This window comes from Xyrauchen texanus, chromosome 41 (assembly GCF_025860055.1).
Source record: "Xyrauchen texanus isolate HMW12.3.18 chromosome 41, RBS_HiC_50CHRs, whole genome shotgun sequence".
Taxonomy (NCBI): domain Eukaryota; kingdom Metazoa; phylum Chordata; class Actinopteri; order Cypriniformes; family Catostomidae; genus Xyrauchen; species Xyrauchen texanus.
Genome location: NC_068316.1, coordinates 24,657,674 through 24,681,938, shown reverse-complemented (window position 1 = coordinate 24,681,938; position 24,265 = coordinate 24,657,674). Strand labels below are relative to the sequence as shown.

The window sequence follows — 24,265 nt, the reverse complement described above, 5'->3', positions numbered from 1 at the left end:
AGGAAATCAGAATCCTGCAGTGGAACCATGTCACATAGGAATCAGGGAAACAGTCACATTTAAATTGCGTCAGGTTTTTAAGGGGAATGAATAAAAAAGGGGTGCATAAAGGCCAGAGGAAAAAAAATAACTAAAGAATAAAGACAGGAACCTGATATGGAAATAAAACTGGACAGCAACCTTTTAAAGTTATACTAACTGCCTTTTTAAAGCAAATTCATCCACAGAAAATCAAGGCTACCTCTGCCACAAAGAGTCTATTGCTTGTGGATAGCAGAATGCCTGCTATGCCCTATGTATGATGAATAACTTTACAGTGTGTCTCTTACAATGAACACAGCAGATGGACTCTTACACTTGTATTCAGGTTAGAAGTCTATCCTTCAAAAGTTAGCAGAACTCACCTTCCCCTAGAGAGAACTACTGGACGGGTAGCAATTCCTAGATTCCATAATGCTTTTCCCAGCTTTCACTGAAAAGCTCTGTCTAGTGCTATGAATTATTCCCTGAATAAATCCACTACCAAACATGGAATTCTGAATTCTCTTGAAATGAATAAAGAGTTAATGTGTTTCGCTCATTGACCAAGTTGTCATTTTAAATGGATATGCCACGCAAATAATAATATTTTCACCCCATCATTCATAAAATTCCACAACTATGCATGGTAATAATAATAATAATTCTTTTTTTATAATATAGTATACAGTGGCAAGAAAAAGTATGTGAACCCCTTGGAATTACCTGCAATTATGTTCAAATTTGTCTTAAAATCTGGTTTGATCTACATCGAAGATACAATAATGAACAAACACAATCTATTTGAACTAATAACACACATTATTGTATAGTTCTTGTACATTTTGCATACATCATTCACACATTCACAGTGTAGGTTGGGAAACATATGTGAACCCTTAGGCTAATGACGTAAACATATCCTGGCATGCAATTAATTAAACAAGATTGAAGGTGTGGGTTAGAGCTTCTTTGACATATAAAAATCACTCAAACATTTTGAATTTGCTTTTCACAAGAAGCATCTGCTGACGTGGATCATGCCTCAGAACAAAAATGAGATCTCAGAAAACCTACGATCAAGAATTGTCACTTTGCATAATGCTGGATAGGGTTGCAAAGTTGTCTTGAAGAGCGTAGATATTAATCTGTCCACAGTTAGACAAATTGTCTATAAATGGAGACGATTTAGTACTGTGGCTGCTCTCCCTAGAAGTGGCTTTCAAGACAAGTTGAGTCAAAGGGCACACAGCAGAATGCTCAGTGAGGTGAAAAAGAATCCTCGAGTGAAATCTAAATACTTGAAGGAATCTTTGGAACTGGTTATCATCTCTGTTCACAAGTTTTCTATATGGAATGTACATGGCAGGACTCCACAAAGGAAGCCACTGCTTTCCAACAAAAACATTGCTGCATGCCTGAGGTTTGCCAAAGACCACCTTGACACTCCAAAACGCTACTGGGAAAATGTTTTGTGGACTGATGAAATGAAGGTTGAATTGTTTGGGAACAACATTACATATGGCATAAAAAGGGCACTGCATAACTTCTTATTTTCTGGACCGGTTTTCATCATTGGGGGAAAAATGTATTCCCAATTTGATCAAGATATCCTATGGGATAATGTCAGGGAGGCTGTTCAGGGAGGGTTCACTTATTTTTTCCACAGCACTCTGAATGTTTACTGGGATTTGTTCAATAGAGACATGAAATATTATAATTGTTTGTGTGTTGTTAGCTATAGCACATTGTATTATACTTGTGACTTTGATGAAGATGAGGTCACATTTTATGACCAATAAATGCAGAAAACCAGCTAATTCCAAAGGGTTCACATACTTTTTCTTGTCACTGTATTTTAATAAATTATCTAAAAAATAATGTTATAAAAATTATATTTTGCATAAAGAACATGAAGCTTAATTGTTAGGATTTTCTTTTCACTGTGACATTATCTTCATGACAATAAAGCATATTGACACCCAAATTCCCATTACTGTACTGCAAAAAAAAAATAAAAAATCTCATTACTGTTATAATTTTAAATTCCAGTAATTTTTACAATTACAATATTGTTTTAAACAAATACTACCATGATGCACAAATAATTTACAACATATACCAATTACCTTTTCCCATTACAGTAATGAAAATGCTTGTCATGAAAACAATGTCACTCTTCTGTTTTTCTCTTCTAATCTTCTTTTTTTTATTTTCCAATTTTTGTTCCTCAGATTCAATTAATTGTTTAGTTTTCAATGCATATATATAATAGCTATTGCAGTGACAACCAATATTACCTGATACGTTCAAGTGCTCCAGATTGGGACAATGGGATACCACATCAAACACAGCATTGTTGGACACATTATAGCAGCCAGCAACTTCCAGACGCCGCAGCTCTGGACTGCACTGAGCTATAACACGAAGCCCACGATCAGAAAGCCTCCGGCAGCCGCTAGCTACGACTGTCTCCAGGGTCAGACAAACATTGGGAGTATCCTGACATAACCGATGGGAGAGCACTTTCAGGGCCCGGTCAGCATGTAGCAGCTCTCCAGTTAGACGGATACTACTCCAGAGCCGTGGATCCCAGGCAAGGTTATACCACCGGCGGCACACTCGAGCACAGCGGCACAGCTGAGTGGTGGTGAGGAACGAGAGGATGTGCAGGAGAATGGGATCAGGCAGAACATCAATCAGGGTGGTGTGAGGAGCTTTGGAAGGCCATGAGCATGTCCCAGAAGGAAGGTGCACCATGGCAACTGTTTCACTGGAGACAAAAGAAGAGGAAGATGTTTCGTGGCCATTGGGGACCGTTTGAGGGGGGAGAGAGGAAGGATTTGGGTTCAGAATGAGAGCGGGGCTGGGAGTGCTAAGTTTCCTCATGCTCAGGTCTGAATCTGAAGAGAAGAGAGAGACAGAATTTTAATTCTCTTTAATATCCATGTTGTTTCTCCTAGACACCAATGAGATTAAGTGGAGAGCAAATCAAAACTTTGGGGTTTAAGTCTCTGTTTCTCATAAGTTTCTAATTAGAAAAAGTCATTTATCTTGAATTTCAGAGGAGATCTCAATAATGTCTGGTAAACACTTGTAGTTAGGTTGTGTTTTGGCTTTGTAGGGCAGTATGGTACTATATGATTTTATGAGTCGTTTGGGGTTAGGGTTAGGGATAGGGATAGGGTTAGGACCAAATATGTTTTCAAAAAGTATTGTGTTTGTTTCTATTTGTATTTTATTTAGGAGAATTTTGGGAGAAACTTCTGAGACAAGGTTGATAATCAAATAAATACAAATGAGAACTCCATTAATGTAATACCAACATCTGAGCAATTAAATTTGGATTCCCATTGAATACTGTATTGTTATATGGTACGTTAAAGGAATATTCCAGGTTCAAATCAAATTCAGCTCAGTCTACAGCATTTGTGGCATAATGTTAATTATCATAACAAAAACATTTACAGTGAGGCACTTACAATGGAAGTAAATGGGGCCAATTTCTGGAGGGATTAAAGGCAGAAATGTGAAATTTAGTGTATAATTTTATTAAAGCACTTACATTAATTCTTCTTTTTAAACTTGCGTGTAATTTGAGCTGTAAAATGTTTTAAATCTTTGCTTTTATGGTCGTTTTAGGGTTTACGGTGTAACGTCGGTGTGGCAACTAAGTTGTATATAACTTTACACAGATAAGGTTAAGAGATTTGATCACACAAAAAGCATGTTAACACACATATTGCTTATGGCTATACTTTTGAAACAGAGGCTATGTTTACATGTACACCAATACTCTGATTATTGTAATAATCAGAGTATAAGGAATAATTAGATTAAGATGTTTGCATGATTTTGGCCAACAACTTCAATTGCTACTTGCCATTACTCTGATTATTTGCTGAGAAATGTGATGTTTTAATGCTTTTTTATAAATGAATATTGTTGCACATCTGTCTCTTTAAAAACATCTTGGCATAAGGTAAATTAGTCAGTCAGTTTGTGAGTCTTTTTGAACGAGTTATTAAAAGAACCACTTCATGGGAGTCAAGCTCTGCGCACTTTGCTAATTTTAACACTTTTAATGATATAAACTGGTGAGGTTCGATACACTCTGTTTCATAACTGTTCTAGGAGGACAATAATTTAAAATCCTCTGGCTCTGGAGACATTTAAAGACACTTACATCCTAAAGCTGATACCACCAAAAGGGCCACGAGCCAGGGATTCGATTAGGTCAGAGAAATGTGGGAAATGCAGCAAGAATTGCTGGGCATGTCAGCAATGCTGACGAAGGTCATTGCTGACTTGGAGGATCTGGCTGTGATACGTCGATCGATCACTGCCATTGAGGCAAAGTTCTCTGAGATGGGGTCCTCATAGGCGTGCATGGACTGTTTGAGTTTGGAGGGTTGGACGGCATTTGGCGCTGTTGAGCCCGGGGTTTAATGCGCACGTTTTTTTTGTTTTGTTCCCGGGAATGTTCGGGTTTTAAAAAGTTATTATTATTATTAATGGTCGCACCAATGTTGAAATTGTAATTAGTTTTTTTCGTATATGTCAAAATGTCAAATGTTAATATAAGTTGATTGTCTCTCTCCATGTGGAATGTGAATGGGTTGGGGCACCCCATATAAAGAAAAAAGGTTATTTCTCATCTTAATCGTAAGAAATATGATAAAGTGTTTCTTCAAGAAACACACCTTCTTCTGCAGAAACAATTTGGAAAGATATGGAGTGGGCATTTATTTATAGTGCTAGCTTGAGTAAGAGCAGGGGAGTCATTACACTGATAAGTAAATAGCTACAATTCAAATGACTCTATCAGAATAAAGATAGGAAGAGTCACTATTGTTTTAGCTGAAATTCAGGGGCAAAGTCTTCTTTTGGCTCATATTTATGCACCTAAAGTGGATGATCACAGCTTTTATATTGATCTTGGTGGGATGTTGCAAGCTGCTGGCTCCCCTCATGATATAATATTGGGAGGAGACGTTAATCTTTTGATGGACTCAGTCCTTGATCATAGTGGAGCAAATATGTGTAAAATACACAGGATGTGTAAAAATCTTGATCTTACAGATATTTGTAGACTTTTCAACCCATCTGGTAGGGACTATAATTTGTTTTCATCAGTCCATTACATTTACTCTAGAATAGATTTTTTTTATATATCTAAGTCCCTCATTTCATCTGTTGTTGATTGCTCAATTGGAAACATTTTAATCTCAGATCATGCACTGGTGTGTCTAAAGGTGTTGCCACATACAGAGAAAAATAAATAATGTAGTTTTTAGTCATATTAGATTTAAAGTATCGCTTTTGAAAAATCCTGAATTCCAACAAACGTTTAAGACTGAAATCAATGTCTATATGGAGACCAACTGGTCATCAGTATCCTCTGTGGGCATGACTTGGGAGGCACATAAGATGGTTCTTAGGGGCCGGATCATACAGTGTGCGTCATTCATCAAAAAAATCAAAGCACAAGAACTCGTGAAATTGGAAGGGAATACTAAAAGTGTAGAGGCAGAGCTGAAGTGCTGAATATCGTCTAATGGTCTCAGAGAATTGACCTGATTGAAATACAGATATAATACTATTTTTTCAAGGAAAGGAAATTTTGGTTATTCAGGGCAAGACAGTCATACTTTGAGTCAGGGGACAAAGCAGAAAAACTGGCTAGATATATACAACAGAGAGAGTCTTTTTCTATCATCCCCTCTACCATTTCTACCTGCTGGTAGTGAAATATTTACCTCTGCCATGGATATTAATAATGCTTTCAAAGAATTCTATCTTAATCTCCATAGTTCCACATATTTGTCAACTGATGAAGATATTAGAAACTTTGTGGAACCATTGGAACTTCCTAAACTGATGTCTGAGCAAAATAATTCTCTTAATTCTGAGATAACTTGGAGGAGATTGGCGAGGTAATTAAGGCCTTGTCTACAGGCAAGGCTCCAGGGCCAGATGGCTTTGCTGCCGAATTCTTTAGATCTTATGCTACAGAACTGGCTCCACTTTTGCTAGAAGTTTATATGGAATGATTAAAAAATGGAAAGCTTCTGCAAACCATGACACAAGCCCTGATCAGTCTGATTCTGAAAAAGCACAAAGATCCAAGCGAGTGTAAGAGTTACCATCCAATTTCCCTGATCCAGCTAGATGTTCAAATATTGTAAAATATTTTGGCTAAGTTATTACATCTCTTATACATATAGATCAGGTGGGGTTTATTCTGGACCATAGCTCTTCTGATGACAGTAGGCGTTTCATCAATATCATGTGGTAAGTGGCAAATGATCCTACTCCAGTCACTGCCATCTCACTTGAGCCCGAAAAGGCATTTGATATGGTAAAATGAGATTATCTTTTGAAGATTTTGGAAATGTTTAGGTTCAGGAATACTTTTATTGGATGGATTAAGTTACTATATAGACACCCGGTAGCGGCGGTGTAAACAAATGGATTAATTTCCGATTATTTTACTCTGGATAGGGGCCCCCGGCAGGGTTGACCTCTTTCCCCATTATTGTTCTGACATCTGAATTAGTGAATGGAGGATGGGCGGCTACTCTCAGGTAATGGTGCCTGCCAGATACAACCTCTGTCAATGTGGCTTATGTGTTTTTTTCCCTCTCTATCAACAACGTGATTTTGACCCAGTGCGACTTATAATCAGGTGTGACTTTATTTCCGGAAAATACAGTAAATAAATAAAAATGAATTTGCTGTGCCATTGCAAGAATTAATTTTCGAGAAGAGACACAAATTTGTTGTTTTTTCATTACCCAATTAGCGCTCTTGGCATCTGTGACCTCATTATACTGTATTTATGTTAATTGCATTTTTTGCATAGCTGAATTTCAAACATTACGAGTTCACGCTACTAAGACAGACAGACAGAAAAACATGGACAAGTTCTTGAAAAGGAAAACTATCTATTATATGGTTATGTGGGATAGTGGTGAACCATTGGATTTTTTTATCGTAAAAAGCTTTGGTCTCAACTTGGTCTTAACCCCTCAAAAACTTGGTCTTGTCTCGGTCTCAAAACACTCTGGTCTTGGTCTCGATATAGGTGGTCTTGACTACAAAACTAATCATTATATTGATCTATGTTTGGGAAGGTTAATGTAATTAAAATGAATTGTATTCCAAAATTAAACTACCTGTTACAATCGCTACATATAGATGTCCTCTTCTCTTATTTCAAGCAATTTGATAGCAAAGTCCTTCATTTGGAATGGTAAACATCCCAGACTGCATTTCAGTAAGTTGCATGGGCTGATTGACAAAGGTGGGCTAGGCCTACCCAAGATTTTGTTTTATTATTATACATTCAGTCTCAGACATTTGGCTCATTGGTAACTTCCACCTGAGAGAGCCGCTCCCTGGTTTAGTATTGAACAAGAATTTCTTGCCCCTATTTCACCATTGCAAAACCATTCTATCAATCAAATCGGAGAAGTTAAGTTACACCCCGTTATCTCGCATTTACACTCGGTATGGATAAAAAGTGTCCAGAGTGTTTAATTAAAAAATGTATTTAAATGTAGCCTCGAGCATATGTCTGAAACCAAAACTATGTATAAGTCCCCTTTCTGCTGGACAGAGTGGATTGTGATGGAGGTTAGTATGCTCAGTGGCCTATATGAGAGTGGAGTGTTGAGATCATTTGAAAATATGGTTCAACATTTTGGGATTCCCAGATCTCAGTTCTTTAGGTATTTTTAGCTGTGCCACCTGATCTGTGCTATTTTTGGGCGTAGCATACACCCACCTCAAGGAATGGTGATTACTGCTTTTGGAAAAGGTCATGACGCATCAGTGAATTACTCCCTGCTAATTCAGAGTCTGGGGTACGGACCTTCAACTTCTCTCAAGAGATTATGGGAGAAAGATTTAAACTTGGTATTGGAGGAGGGAGTCTGGGCTAGGTGGTCACCTAGAGCGCCACCTGCTGGGAGGGCACCAAAGAAGAGGCCCCTGCCATACTATTTTCTGTTGCAGTGGGGCTGTAGATGGGGGAGCACCAGTGATTGAAAATGGTGCATGGAACTGCCATTTTACACAAAGCCAAAAAGTAAGTGCAGCTTCTTTTTCTCAATGTTTTCGAACCTGTGCTTGAATGGAACATGATCCGTCAGCAACACTGGTGCAAGCACACTTTGGTTAGAATGGAAGAAATGGGATTGAAACGCTTACATCTCAGTATAAAGCGATTAAAATAGATGTAATCCACATATCTTACTGCGATTATCATTACTCTGATTATTAGCATAATTCCATATCATAATTGCAATATTTTGTTTACATGAGCTACAGTTTAATTGCAGTATAGCCTTAATCACATTAAAAGCACATTGTGAGGGTGCATGTAAACGTAGCCAGTAAATATTGTAACGTTTACGATTGGCCCCCATTGACTCAAGTCAAGTAAGTGCCTCACTGTAACCAAACATAAAAGGAGGGAAATCAAGTCAAAAGTCTAAATTAATTTTTGTGTTAATCAACATTAGCCTATGCCACAAATGCTGTCAATTGAGCTTAACTTGGATTGAAAAATAAATCCAAAATAAAGATCTAACATGATGTCAAACAACAACTTTTTAGTAATAGAGAACCTGATTCTTATTTAGAGAGAACCAGTAATCCATGAAATGTTATAGACTGAAGCTGATGCATTCCAGAAGCACATAGAACCAGCAAATATGGAAGCCATTAACTGGTTTGAGAAACACGTTTAGCACAAATGGTGTTAACTCAGCCAACACTCATAGGCTCTTTGTTCTCACTGCTACAGAGATATCTGATAAATGTGTCACGTTTATCTCATATGCATGCACTTTGTGCACTTGAAGTGGTTGCCATGGTTGAGACTCCATTAATGGTGAAGCTTTCAATCTTTGCAGATGTTTCACTTAACTGGAAAAGATCAAGAAGGAAACTGGGTAGTAGACAGCTTGAGAGTTCTCTGGCCAAGGCCTGCCAATAGGTCCCCCTTCCTGTTATTTATGTGATTTATACAACAGACTCTCATGATGGAACGTCGGTGGGGGTACTTTTTGCTTTATCCAATGCTGAATTTTAATGTAAAATTATTTGAGAATTCTGTCATCTACGATCGATTTATTTACAGCTTATTTACTCTATGTTTTGTTTGCCACGGGACACAAGGAGTTTCAGAATGTCCACAAGGCTTAAAAAAAATGCGACAAACACCATAAAAATTATCATAAAATATAATAAATATAACCTTCCGATGCCATGTGATTTCTTTGTGTGAAGAACAGATCCAATTTGAAGTATTTCAGCTACAATTAGTTTCCCCATCCACAGTAACAAACCCGTGCTCATTAAGACATTCAAAATTGCTGCCTCAACAAGTGTTAGGACAGTTGTGACATAAATGATGCCAAATTCCATTGACTCTCATGTGTCATGTGACCAATTGTGACCTTCTTGTGTTTGTATCATTTCTGAATGAGATGTGACTGTCTTCACAGAGAGAAAGATTTTCAGTGAGTGAAACTGTTTCTCACACTGAGCTATCATATGGTTTCAGAAGACTTTAAATGCAGCATAAATTCTTTGGAATACTTTTCAAATGCTTTTTTGTCATTTGTTGGAATATATTATTGTGAATGTACTTGTACAGTGCTATAAAAAGTAATCGTACCTTGTCAAAATCCTTATTATTTGTCACATTACACCCTGAGCATTTAAATAAATTCAATCTAATCTTTTCCAGCTGTATTTACACATTATAACCCTCAACATCAATGTGAAAAATCTGAACAGTTATTCAAAATTAATTCGTAAAATACCTGGTTTAGAAAAGTGATCAGCCCTCTAAGAGTAACCATTACATACTTGCTCAGGAGCAACCAATCACCTTTCAGATCACATATCTGTCTAATTGACCCCCACCTGACATCAATTGTTGTGGTTTTGATTACTTCAGAAACAAACTGCTGTTCAATGAGGTTTCCATTACTAGTAGTGCATGGTAATGGGTTCAACAATTCAACATGGTTGCAAAGGTGCTTTCAAAAGGGCTCTGGGATAGAATTGTGGAAAGGCACAGGTTAGGGAAGGGGTACAAAAGATCCCTCGAAGTACTGTTCAGTGCATTATGAAGAAGTGGAAATCACCAAAGAAGTGGATCTCCCAAGCTTTGCATAAATGTTACTAAACTCGTATTTATAATATAATGAAACATTGTAGTTAAACACGCATGATTAATATGGAGATTGCCGAGCCTGTGATGGAATTGTCCGAACTGATGTGAGAGATAATGAAGTAAAATATTAAAGGGAAAAAACATTTTAGGATATGCTTTTGCCTTCTCTTCCTCTCTATTTTACTTGCTTGTCAAGCCTCCTCCACAAAAATGAGATTTGAAAGCCAGGCATAACCAAATTCTGTCTTTTGGATTCATGGATGCAATCTCCAAACTCTAGATAAATAGCTTCATTTGCTAACTTGGGTCCTGTTGAATAAATGAGGATTATGTGCAATGATGCTTTTTGTACAGGACATTTATTTACTAGAGAACTTTGGCAATCCCTATGACATGATGGATACAGTAAGTCTAGGCAGATATTTTGTCTACAAGCCACTTTTTGCATGCAAGATCTCATTTACAAATGTGCTACATTAATGGTCTCCAGTGAATTATAATATAATATTTTTTAATTCCAGATGAAGCACTGCATGAAGAATTTGATATATTTCATCAATTGGATTTTCTCCATGTACAAAAATCATACATACCTCTGCTGACCACGCAGGCTCTTTTGACGTTCTCCAGATGCTTAACGAATGATATGTGAAAAGGACAAACAGTCTAGAACCAGTTAAAAGTTTTTAAAATTTTGAGATGGCAGAATTTGTAGTAGACAGAAATGGCAAAAAAAATAAAATGTGACCGGCAGATTCAAGGAAGTGGGAAAATAATTTTGAAACTCTTATGGTTTTAGAGTAAAATGGCTTAATTTAGGGCCACCTACTGTTTTAAGAATGAATGCGCATACTCCTGAGTAGTAAGTTTTGGCCCCTTCTACCAAGTTTGGTGTCTCTGCAATGTGCATCAAAGGCAGTACAATCTATTGAAGGACCCTTGGACTACACACAAACAATTCTTCCACTAAGTAATATTGTTGCTTTAGGTATGTTATATAATAGAATGAGACATGGCACATTAATGTTCAAATTAAGTGTGGAGCTTCAAACATGGCTCATCCAATCAGACTTCAGAATATGAAATCTTTTTTTATTAAAAGTGAGTTTAGCATCCCTGTAGCTGTTCTTCACATAATTAATTTACGACTCTAAGTCAGTCTACTTTAAATGCTCTTGGCTGAGACAGTGAAACAGTGGCCATCCGCATAACTGTCATACTATTGTGATTTACCTGATATAAAGGGACAGACAAGCTGTTTCCCTTCCTTTCATGTGAGAATGGATGACACGCAAGCCCTCTGCTGTGTAGAGCATTTGTGTGTTTTTATGAATGTGTGTACCTTCATGTGCAAATAGTAAGTCTTTTTGCTTTGTATTCCAGACCTGATCAAAGACCAGTTTGACTCATCGTCAGGATTACATATAAAGACACTCCCTCTCAACAGAGCAAAATGTCTTCGACATGACAGAAGACAGCTACATAAGCCCCTTGCCCCCTCTGTACCTTTTACAGTAATACAGGTACTACTGGTGCCAGGTTGCATGCTCAAGAGAGTAATCCAAGACAAATAAAAATAAATTGGGTTTAAGTAATGGAATCAATCATTATGTGTTTTCCAAGTTCATTTGTTTTTACTCCCAGTCAAACAAGGTCATTTAGGCAGTTAAAATACTTTCAGCAAATGCACAAACACAGATGGAATGCTTTGTCAATGCACTGCAAGCATGCTGTTATGTTGTACATACTTAATGTGCATTCTTGCACACCTGGAGATTAAGCATTTACATTCATCTCAATGGCAGTTGCTCAGCTAGCACATGCACCCCTGAACGTTTTGCCATCTTTTCTTCAGGGGCACTCAGTTTCGAGGAGAATTTTTTTTTAAATTTTCCATAATACAATAACATTTTAGCAATTTCTGTTTCCCGCAACAACAAAAAAAAAAGATATTTCTTCAGAATTCGAGGTTATTTTAAAAAGGCCGTCAATGCTTTTTGTCTGCATAAAAGTGTAGTTATGGCATTTACCAGCAGAGGCTAACTGCTAAAGCTAACTAGACAAAATGTATTTCCCTAGAATTAACAAACCTCAGTACTCAAAGAGACGATAGAGTTAGCTTCAAATGCTGTGCCAATAACCCAGATGTGTTGTGCTGCATTCCGTTTGAAGTTGGATGTAAGACATTCCTACTTCACATATCTGATCTCCCACCGTAAAGGTGTTCCATTGCCGGATGCTTGGAAGATGATGTACAGTATAGGAAAACAAAACAGCAACACTCCTGTTAGCTTAGCAGGTATTCAATTGTCACCAGAGATGTTTCCTAGCATCCAAATAAGAGAAAAAACGTTGCTATGCAATGCTAGCATTTCATGGCGCAACGCTAAGGATTTATTCTACTGGCCCCAACACAAAAATTACAAATAGCTGTTTTTACCATCATGGCTTTAAAAATGTGTCCGAAGATAATTCTTTTTTACATATATTATGTTTTTAAGACAATGTCCCCCCAAACTGAATAATATTTATAATTTGCAAGATATGATTTATGCCTTATGTAATCTCATATAAGCGCTTTACAGATATAAATTCATAAATACATCATATGAACCTCCTTCCTGCCATTTACACATGTGTTTTTAAGCAAAGAGTTCTGTTGTGCAGATGATGGGTTTTCGGTTACCCGTTTAGTCATGCTGTCATGCAACTTTTGGCAATGTGTAATGTATTCAAACACAGGATCAAAGATTTAAAGATGTGATTATTGGCTGAAGGTAATAAACATATTTAAACATCCCTGAGCAGAGATGTCCAAATCAGTTGTGATGTGTAATATACATTAAGGAGATATTAGGCCTAATCTTTGAATTAAGAATGTGTATATAACATGAAATCAGACAATCTAAAGACCAACACAGCCTGATTCACAAAGCACAAAAACAAAAATACCTGAACGGTCCAGAAATGGGAAATATAACTGGTGTTTTATGAGGATGATATGAAGTAGACTGTTTTGAATATTCATCTTCACCCCCCCGCAGCTATACAGATCTGATAATAATAGCCATAGTGATCTTGCTTCTTTTCTTGCTTGCGCTTCATCTCTAAAATAAATGAGAGGATTTTTTCTATTCATTTTTTTATTACAGTGAGAATAAAACGAGTGTTCTGTCCCTTTACGAGAGCATATGTATGTTAAACAGTCTACGCTGCATGGAGAGAGATGATGATGGGACATTATGCACGGAGAGACATGGTTTTTCAGTCCTATAGAATGAAACTGTTGATTTTTTTTGTGTTCCAATGTGTGAATTACTGCTTTTCACCAACATGTAAAAATAAACATTTTTGGGATTTCGCTTCCGCGCTGTCTGCCGGCAGGTCATCCCCATCTACCTGGACGAGGGAGGGGACAAGGGGAGGGAAACAGAACTAATTAAAATGGGGGGGGGGTACTTCCTGTAAGAGTGTAGTACCCCCCCAAAACTATAAATTTTAAGAGAGGTAAAGGCCAACGCAGAGCGACAGTGAGAGAGAGAGAGAGAGAGAGATGAGAAAAAAAAAAACTCTTACTCGCCAGTTCTCCGATACGCCGCAGCTTGTTCCTCGGCCACTCCTCCACCCTTTGTCGGACGACAGCCGCGCCTCTCCGGGCGGATCCGCGGCAGTCCTCCAGCCCCTGGCGGACGGAACACCCCGCCGCGTTCCCGGGGACTAGAAGGGGTCTCCCCCGCCCCTGGCAGCGGTTCTCCCGCTCCAGGCGGTCGGCAGTGAGCCCCTCCCCGCTCGCGGTCGGCGGTCTCCAACCCCGCCGCGTTTCAGCGGCCGGTAGGCGACTCCTCCGCCCCTGGCAGCGGTTCTCTCGCTCCAGGCGGTCGGCTAGGAGCCCCTCCTCCCCTCGCGGTCGGCGGCCATCGTCCTCGCTCAGGCGGCTGGGCTCCTCGTCCCCCGGCAGATGGCCGCGGCTGCTCCGTTAGAGTGGACGGTAGTGGCGAGAACTCTACTGCGGCGTATCCCTCCTCCCTCCCGGGTTTCGGCACCAGTGTAAAACAGCTCAAGGATGGGGCAAGGAGGAGGCGAGAACCGGCTTTTCAACATAAATAATATTTTAATGAAAAACTTAACAGTACACATAAACAAACACACATGGCGGACATGTCCGCTAACGATCTCTCTCTCTCGCACAGCCCTCTGCTGTCGGCCTTTAAACCTCAGGGACAGATAATTAGCCTAATACGGGACCGGGCGCGCAGGATCACGACCCGGCCCCGCCCTCCACCCTGCCACACAGGGATACTTAAAATCAGTGTTGGGGGGAATCTAACAATCATCTGTTTTCTGGAACAGCTTTTGGGTACTTTGGGAATAACGTATAACATGCCAGTAATTGCAGCCGGTGGACTTTCTGGTGCCCTCCTAGGGTAAGTTGGTGCCCTACGCAGACTGCTACAATTACTTCCATGATTCGGTACAATATCAGCAGCGAATCGTACTGGAGTTCAATTGAACCGTACCCCAGACCACCTTTTCAAGCAGACCCAGGTGCGTGTGCACACGATTTCGGAAAACAGTGTTCACATTGTCCAAACAAACCGAACTTTGACCCCGGGTGCGCACCATAAGTTCAAATGTGAAAGCACCATAAGTGTTCTATTAGCATTCCATTCTACTTTTGAAAATTCTGACTTTCTAAGTTAAATATAAAACAACATTATTATTCAGGAAGCTAGCTATAAACACATCAACAGTATAACTAATGTTAACTTGTCCCACACGATTCTCTTAAAACTGTTGTTCCCCATGAATGTCCTGAAAGGGAAGACTGTCTATAGACAGAGATTATTTTGCTGAGATGAGTCACTTCTATTAAAATGAATGGGAGAAATTGGAATGCTCAACCAAGGAGATCTGTTCTCAAAAAGAGCCAATCACCTTTTAAATACAGACATCACCTGTGATTCATCTCTAGAACATGCATGCGCATTACCTATACAAGCCGGGAAATCTTAGTTTTTTTAGCTTAATATGAGGTAAAGAAGAACAAGTTATAATGCCAGTATTGTCAGATTTTATTGCTGATTTGAAATATGTTCTTTGATCATAATCTTGACCAACTGTTTTTGAGATTTTTGTCTCTCCCCATTCAAGTAGATAGGAGCTGCACTGGCATGACTGGAAAAACCCTCCTGTGAGCGTTCCAAAGATGGCCGATATTGGACTGACTTGCTAGAAAGACTTTGCTATAGAAGCACAGTGTGTTGGTGTTTCTTCAACTTCGAAGAAACATTGTGGGGTTGATTTTCATTGAAACTAATAGATTTCCTTTATTTTCTTATTTAAACTGAATTGAAAACTTTTTGCCAGTCCTTAATAATTTATTTTTTGGTACTTTTCAAATGCCTTTTACATATAGATTTTACTGTTTTATCCTTGTCCCAGACCCAGACTTTCAATATTAAACTATGAAAATCTACAACTGTCCTACAGTTTTGGCGCATTTTCACCAATTAAACTATTTCAAAAGTTAGTGTAGTTGTTTACCAAGTCAACAAAATTGTCAGTGTAGAGCATCCTTGATTTTAAAAATATAAAACAAGTCATGTTTGAAGAAAATACAGAGAATTCAAGGTAAATATCACTTGTGAGTAGGCCTATTTTTGGGGGATCTGTAAAAATGATCAAGCCTTAATTTCTCCAAAATATGTAATAAGTCTGAAAATATTATTTAATTATGTGCATTTAGGATACATAAAATGTTAGCCTTGAACTAAGCCCTATCAAGACAAAAGAATCTGCCATTTTATAAAAAATATATTTGTAAAAATTCCATCACCATCATTTCCACCACAGATTCTATTAAACCCAATTCAGAATTTGAGATGTGCAGGAAATGGCACTGTAGTGGGAATTTTCATGACTGAGAAAAACTAATCTCCTGTGATGCGTGTACATGCATCAAGAAATTTGTTACGAATTGCACTCTGACACATGTTGGAATGTAACGACGTGTGAAATAAAGTTGTGTTTGTATTCATTTACTTGTGAAGAGTTCATTTCGTTCCTGACACTTTGTAACTTTTACAACAAGCAGAAGTAACTATTTCTTTCAAATTTCTATGGAAAGAAAAACCACAAACTTTAATAAGCATTCCTATTCTAGTGTCTGTTTTAGTGCAATGACTATCCCATTCCAGTCCAACAGAAATCTTTGTCTCCTCTATTAGTTCCCATTAGCTTGTTTCTTTAGGACCGGTGTAATAAATTGTGACTATAACAGCTGGCAAGATGATGTTGATGCATTCATTTATATGATTGTTATTCTAGTACCCCAGACATGAGGCTGTGACATTTGTGGTATTTGTGGATAGACTCCCACTTTTGCACTATAAATACACTCAGGCCTCAACTGTTTGCATAATATCAAACTAATCAGAAAGTCTGTATATTATAACATGGCCTGTTTTGATTGTGCAACTGCTGACTGTCTAACAGCACTAAATATCCACTGCAGGACAAGTTGACAGACCAAGTAAATAATTTTACAGAAAGGGGTTATGCATTACTTGCATGACCTTTAATACAGACTTTGTGAACTGCTTCAACTTTGAGTGGTTCACAGATGCAATCATACAGACTTAAAGAGGAAAACACCTTGAAAGATTAAGGACACAAGAACGGCAGTGAGGGATTTAGCTAGATCCCTGCTTTGCTCTAGCCTCTGCAACCAAACCGTCGGTTCTGGGTGGTCCATCACACATTGTGTTTCCTAAGGTATACTGTATGTAGTGTGCAATACAATATTCAGTACCTGTGGATTCGGTGTACAGCTAGAATGAGTCCTAGGAGGTCTTCTTTTCACAATGTGCAATGGGTCATTAAAAAAACTACCACTCGAAAAAAAACTTGACTCAGCAAGTCACATAACAAAATGATTGGGTTCCATACTTGGGTTTCCTTTACAAATCACTTGATGATGACCATTGGTCCCAGAGACCCATGTGTTTACTCTAGCACCCCATCAATAACGGACCATCTTGGCTAATTTCCAGTGTTTATAGATAGGCCTTGTGTTTAGGCAATATGCTGACCTCATCTTATTCTAGCTGAAAATGGACCTTCAATACTAAATAAACTTCTCCTTTCAAAACCATAATGCACGACATTCCAGTGGTCTTATGTCATGGCCTTTGGGCAATTCAACCCACGCCTGTCACAGAAATGTCAAAATTGACTTAGAATCATGGTTTCCTATGCATGATTGAATGTTTGGTTTACTGAAAACAGCAATTAACTATTTATTTTACATTTTTAAAAGCTGAAAATTGCAAGTGTTTTTGCAAGCCCTTTCAAAGTTTTTGTGAATCATAGATATCAACAATTCAATTCTCACTAGTCAAAATGATAATTCTTGAGTACTGTATTAACAAGAATGGAATTAATAGTAGCGAAAATGCTAATCTTTGATTTCAGTACTTACATTGGCAATAGTAAAATTCTTAATACTTGATATAAAACATGTATTCTATACTATTCAAAACACAATTGAAGATATCTAAAAATTGTCATTGTTATTTTATATCAATAATTACATTTTTACTAGTACAAATATCCTTTTGTGATATCAACAACTGAATTAAAACTATTGAAAATGCAAATTTTTTATATCTGTAAATGTATTTCAATTTGTTAGATCTGATTCCTGGAAAGCATTTCATATATCATTAAATTGGAAAGTAATTTGAAAAGGTTTTCTTACTAGTTAAAGTCACATTGCAGAAAACTGAAATTAACATTGCCACAAGGGAAAACCAAATTACAGATTTAAAAAAATAAAATAAAAAATGTCACTAGTAGTAACTCCATTGCTGATATCAAGAATTAGCATTTTAGTGAGTAATTCTGAGAACTAGAGACTTGAGGGGTAATAACTAGTGAAAATTGCATTGTTGATATCTATAATTTATTTCCTGCACGTGATTAAATGCTACAAAGGGATTGCAATACTTGTATTGACTTGGTATATTTGCTTTAGAGGGCAGCATTTAAGCTAATTTAAGCATACCTAAAACATTAGGTTAGGTTTATTTTTGGTATACAATATAGCAGTGTCCAGAACACACAAAAAAATCACTAATGGTGGTGTATAGGATAGGCTCTTAAGACAGATGCTACACACTCCAGCTTAGCTGCACAAGAAGAACTAAGAAAAATAAGAATCATTTTGCCCCAGTTCTCACTGTTCCTAATGAATACATTGCATTTGGATGCAAGATCCACTGTAAGCTGTTGGTAGAAAAGAAATTTCCAAAAGCTGTATTAAATGTGTCACTGATTTGCTTTATATGAAATATTTTCTTGATCAGAGTTAAAAAGCTTCTATTTTCAAGTCACTGAATTGCGACTGACCTTTCGTTCTTTTGCCCGTTTGATTCGATGCTTGGGGGCCAGAAACGGAAGATCAATTTTACTTTTGGGCTCATGCAGTGTTGGATTTGGAATCTTAATCAAAGATACAGTATCTACTCTGTTCCAATTGTGAATAGTCTAAATCAGGGGTGGGCAACTATTTTGGTTAAGGGGCCACATCAGGCTTTAAGTAGTGCATGGGGGGCCACATTGTATTCCTTTTGAGATACAATGTTCTGCATTTATTTGGTTTTTGTAACTTTTAAGCCAAGAAATAGTTGTGTACTCAATTTTCTGAAGCGTATCTGTGACTAATGGGACTTTTATACAAAACAAGTATTGTATTGCTCTACAAAGGGAGATACTTTTCTCTCAGGCATTAAAATACTGAATAAAGGCTAAGCTTAAAATTGTATTTGACCATCTCTACTTCCCTGTTCATTTATTATTCAATTTAACAATCTCTACATCAAGGGTCTGTTTTAATAAATACAAAAATTGAAATTAATAGAATGTTTAATGTTTGGGCAAAGCGGGCGATTTTACTTATTTTTTCTAAAACATTATCCGTTTACATGCTAAAAGGGTCATGATGTGGGTCTCCTCAATGGTTTGACTTACAGCACACAACTGAATAACACCGGCTGAATGACTATGATAAATGATTACTGCAAGAGTTAGATTAACATACAGGAGCAAAGGGACTTCAACATTTCTAAATTTCACAAATAAAAAATACATTTACATATTCGTCTCGCTTGCTTTTGCTCACGTCAATGATGCCGAGATCTACATTTATATTTAATTTAATCACTCAGAAGGTTTACCTGCAAAATTAGTAGCACCAAATATCACAAGCAGCCTCAAGAATGGACACAGAGTAGCCGTATAACACTTTTCCTTGAGCAGAATATTGCACTACAGATCGCTAAATTTGTTCAAAGGGGAAAGCGAGATAGAAACAGCGCGCTCGCATGCAAGGTTGCCAGATTGCACAAAATAAGTATAACATTAGGCAGAATATTCTCAATTTGAGCAAGTATAAATCTCAAACTGGGGGTGTTGCGTCTCTTATCTGGCAACGCTTGTTGAGACGCATTAGGTCCCAATGCAAGTTAACTGAAATATCCAATGAAAAATAAAAACTCTTTTATGATAAATGAGCCGTGGGCCACATTAAACCATGTGAAGGGCCTGATCCAGCCCGCGGGCCGTATGTTGCCCATGTCTGGTCTAAATAGTCTAAATTTCAAACTAAAACAAACACACAATCAGCAGACAAAGCACAGAGGAACAGCCAAAACAATTTAGACAAAACATCTTTTAGGCTTGGAAAAAGTGGTATATATTGAGAGAAAGATTCTCACAGTCATAACATTTTGGTAAGCAAGTTGGTAGCATGCTACCAATCTGAATACAAACAGCGCTTACCTGTAGGTGAATTTTCAGAAGCCTGTATGATGTTTTATGTTTGGATTTTGGAAAATGGAATATGGAATATGTATTTCAGTGCAAAACAGCTACATTTTACCTTGGAATATTTGTCTATTAAGCAAAGTCCAAAAGGCTCTTTACAAAAAGTCTTGATAGGATTACAATTTCTTGTTTTTACAGAGGTTTCCAAGCCATTGATATGCTTTTGAAAAGGTGTGTAGGGCTCTATGTTTAGGAGCGGGTTTGGTTATTAGCAATAATTAATCATTATCATAGATAACTATCAATAATTAAAATCAATAGAACACTGATTAGAATCAATGTTAAGTTATTGATCCTTCAAATTCAACAATAATCAAAGATAATTGTCAATTATCAAAATCAATAGAATATTAATACGGATTAATATCGCCAGGGCACCACCCTGACTAATAACCAGAGACTAATATCCGGACATCGATTTACCTAAGAGAACAAGATGTCCGGAGAACATCAATATTCAAAAGGTAACAACGAAAGCTTGAATCCGAGCACCTGCCAGCCTTTGACACAGGTGTATGCAAAACAAACCAAAACAATTCTCTTTGACATATAACAAAGTTTATTGATGCAGTAATATCAATTAATAATCAGTACAATGCAGTCAATAAACTTCCGATTACAACTACAAACTAAACAGTGACATGATTAGATATGGTAACCAAAATAAGCCTATAACACATGAGAGAAAGGGGTGGGTGGGTGTGTGTGTGTGTGTGTGTGTGTGTGTGTGTGTGTGTATAAAAAAATGGCGGACGTGACTTTCGTGGAGAGTATATGAGAGAGTATGTCCGCAAATGTGGCCGGAGAGAAGCCGGTTAATGGCATCTGCCGTTTACCAGATTGTACAATAACTTGGGGACAAAGCTGAGCTTTATCACAAAGTTATCTACTAGCCAAATGTTTGTGAGGGGTCGTGTGTGTGTGCAGTTAGTAAGACAGAGATAGAGAGAGAATAAAGTGGCGCCACTGAAGCCGGTTTCGCGATCATGGGAGAAAAGGCATCTGTTAGTTTATCACTCAGACGCGGTGAACGGCTCGTAAATCGTCCTGCGGTCTTCGATTCTTTAACGGATAAACTCAGTGTACCGGTCTCATCCACAATGGCGTAAATACACAACAGTCCAACGTGGTTGGATTACAACACAGCAAAATCTAATTTGTGATAACAGTATGTTACATTAATACCTTGAGTATTATTTGCAACAATGAGCGGACACGGCGGTCCATAAACTGTACAAGCAATAAACTTGATACACAAGAATAACACACTATAATATTCTATCTCTGCCCAGACTTAAACCTCATACTTGGATCGCATGAGGACACAGGTAGAATGTGTGTTCATCCATACTTTAACTCCGACTCTGTTCCTCGAGGCTCGGGTGATGACGGGAGGCCGTTTCCTCGCTCTGTCGGCACGGCAGCTGAATCTCGGTGGGCTGGTGGAGAAATCAGTGATGTCAACTTGGTTGAAGAGGGAAGAGAAATGTTCTTTCTTCACTTCTGCAGGCAAACAGATGAAGATGCGGATTGCTTGGCAGTCTCCTTCGGATCCGTTAGAGTGTTCGTTGGAACAGAGTAATTTCAACTCGTCCTGCGAGATAGAGATTGCATGGCCACAGTTTCAAGTCGTATGTTACTTCCTTGTGCAACGAGGATACCCCTGAGAGCACCGATGAGCTGCATCTATGCACGGCAAGCAAAGTTGCTGGAAACGATGCCCAGAAGGATCTCAGAGGTATTTCTACTCCTAATGACATCATGGTTGAGAGGCGTTCTGTTAAGTGCCTCATCCAATAGGAGTTGGATCCTTTGGAATTTCACACATGTAAAGTGTGCAAGGATATATGGAATTTGTGGTCTGTTTTGTACTCCCTTTGTTTGATTTTGGCACAGTTTTTTATCAGTAAGATATATGACTGTGTGTTTGTAAGCCTCAGTCAGGCTTTACGACCTAACTTTAGGCCTGCCTTTGTCTTGTATCTGAATGCATGAGGCCCAACAGGTGTTTTGGGTATGTTAAGTGCGTTGCTATGTAGTTTCTAATATGTTCTGGGTGGTTGCTATGTGGTTGCCAACTGGCCCAAGTCTTTATGTTATTCTGGTCCCTAGATATGGCTCTGGACACTCTTTTAAACCTTTCGCACGTGCAATCAAACACTAGGCTGGGCTCAGACATGTCCGATCAAACTGGTGTGATCAGCATTTTTGCTGCTGTTTACCAGCAAAAGAGGGACTTAAGCGGTTGATATAATGAACCAGCTGCTCAAATAGTATTTTCAATATCACAATATCTTTATTTTATATGTTTCAAACAATCACTGAATAAAAGTTTAAAGCCATTACTGTCGGAGCGCACTGTTTACATACAAACAACAACAACAACAACTTACATTTATATAGCGCTTTTCTCAAACTCAAAGCGCTTTACATAGTATAGGGGGAATCTCCTCAACCACCACCAGTGTGCAGCATCCACCCACCACACCAGCTATTGGTGGAGAGGAGATGGTAGAGTGATGGAGCCAATTCAGGGATGGAGATTATTAGGAGGCCATGATAGATAGGGGCCAATGGGGGAATTTGGCCAGGACACCGGGGTTAAACCCCTACTCTTTACGAGAAAGTGCCCTAGGGATTTTTAATGACCCCAGAGAGTCAGGACCTCAGTTTAACGTCCCATCCAAAAGATGGTGCTTTTTTTTACAGTATAGTGTCCCCATCACTATACTGGGGCATTAGGACCCACACAGACCATAGGGTAAGCACCCCCTGCTGGCCTCCCTAATACATCTTCCAGCAGCAACCTTGGTTTTCCACAGGAGGTCTCCCATCCAGGTACTAGCCAGGCTCAACCCTGCTTAGCTTTAGTGGGCAACCAGGCAATAGCTGCAGGGTGATATGGCAGCAGATACTACAAAGAATATATTTACTGGTTTGTCCACTCAAGCCTTCTCCCATTCTGTCCATAATTCATTCTAACCACTTCCAGTGAAGGGAAAGTGGAAGGGCTATGTTTTTAGTACCTTCTATGCTTCTATCATGAACTCAGAATCCCATGCTGCATTGCAGTGTAAACAACATGGCCGCGTGCATAGCTGGCAATCGCATTTGCATCTTTTCTATCATAATCAATCATTATAAACATATACAAACCACATTATATGTTTGTTAATATATAATCTGACCTTCAGTGGACCTGCTGTGATATATTCGGTCTTCCAGTGCATCTGCTATGAAGTGTGAGGTAAGATTTTTTTTTTTAATTACAGCGCACATTAACTCTTTCCCCGCCAGCGTTTTTAAAAAAGTTGCCAGCCACCGCCAGGGTTTTTGACGATTTTCGCTAAACTTTAATGGCCCGCAGAATATTTTCTTCCATGAATATATGAAGATGCTATATATCAAAATAAAGAGCCTCTGCTTTTAGGCAAAAAAAAAAACGATTTTATTTTATCTTCATTTGTTCTTTTTGTATTGCCACTTGAACAGAGGTAGGTTTTGTCAAAAACAACATTTCGGACAAAAAGCTGAGAAAAAGGCATTTTTATCAAACAAGTGCTTTAGTATTAGTATGGTGTTCCACTTCACGTTTGAGACGATCGCAGTCTGTTTCTTTGATCAAAGAGTTGAGTACTCTTTCAAAACATGTGTGCGGGTCTTCCTTACCGTATACCACTTAAAACACGGATGCCCGGAAAATTCCGTGTTTGGCTGGGAAGCGTTTTTTCATAAAACCCGGAAAATTCCGTGTTTGGTGGGGAAAGAGTTAAAGAACTCACGCTGGGGTTTTCAACAGTACTCATTAACCTTTTACATTAATCTTTTCAAAACTCACGTGTGAAAAGGTTATTGTAAATTTATTGGATTTTTGCCAAGCAACCCTAACACTAACCAAGTTTAGAAAAGTAAATGCATGCTATTTATATCCGTACAGCACAAATTGCGCAGGAAAGGTTTTATGCCAAAGGTTTAGAACAAACCACTACTCTTGAGTATGAGCAGTAGTAATAGTAATAGTAATGCTTATTTAATAGTAATAGTAATATTTAGAGCAAGCACCTCTAAATATAACTCTCAGTGACACTCATCACCTGTATGCTATGAGGAAATATGGTTGGGAATAATTGAATCATAGACGACGGAAAGTAATATGTCAATGGTAATTAC

General features: G+C 38.2%; 1 protein-coding gene across 2 annotated transcripts in view; it reads right to left on the bottom strand.

Annotated features, from left to right (window-relative positions):
* si:dkey-192l18.9 (F-box/LRR-repeat protein 7) overlaps positions 1 to 24,265 on the bottom strand; it is a 51,173-nt gene that overhangs the window by 3,967 nt on the left and 22,941 nt on the right. For both annotated transcript variants that reach the window (XM_052113396.1, XM_052113397.1), the window contains one exon: positions 2,319 to 2,921. In XM_052113396.1, coding sequence (XP_051969356.1) covers positions 2,319 to 2,921 — 603 coding nt within the window. The remainder of the gene's footprint in view (positions 1 to 2,318; positions 2,922 to 24,265) is intronic.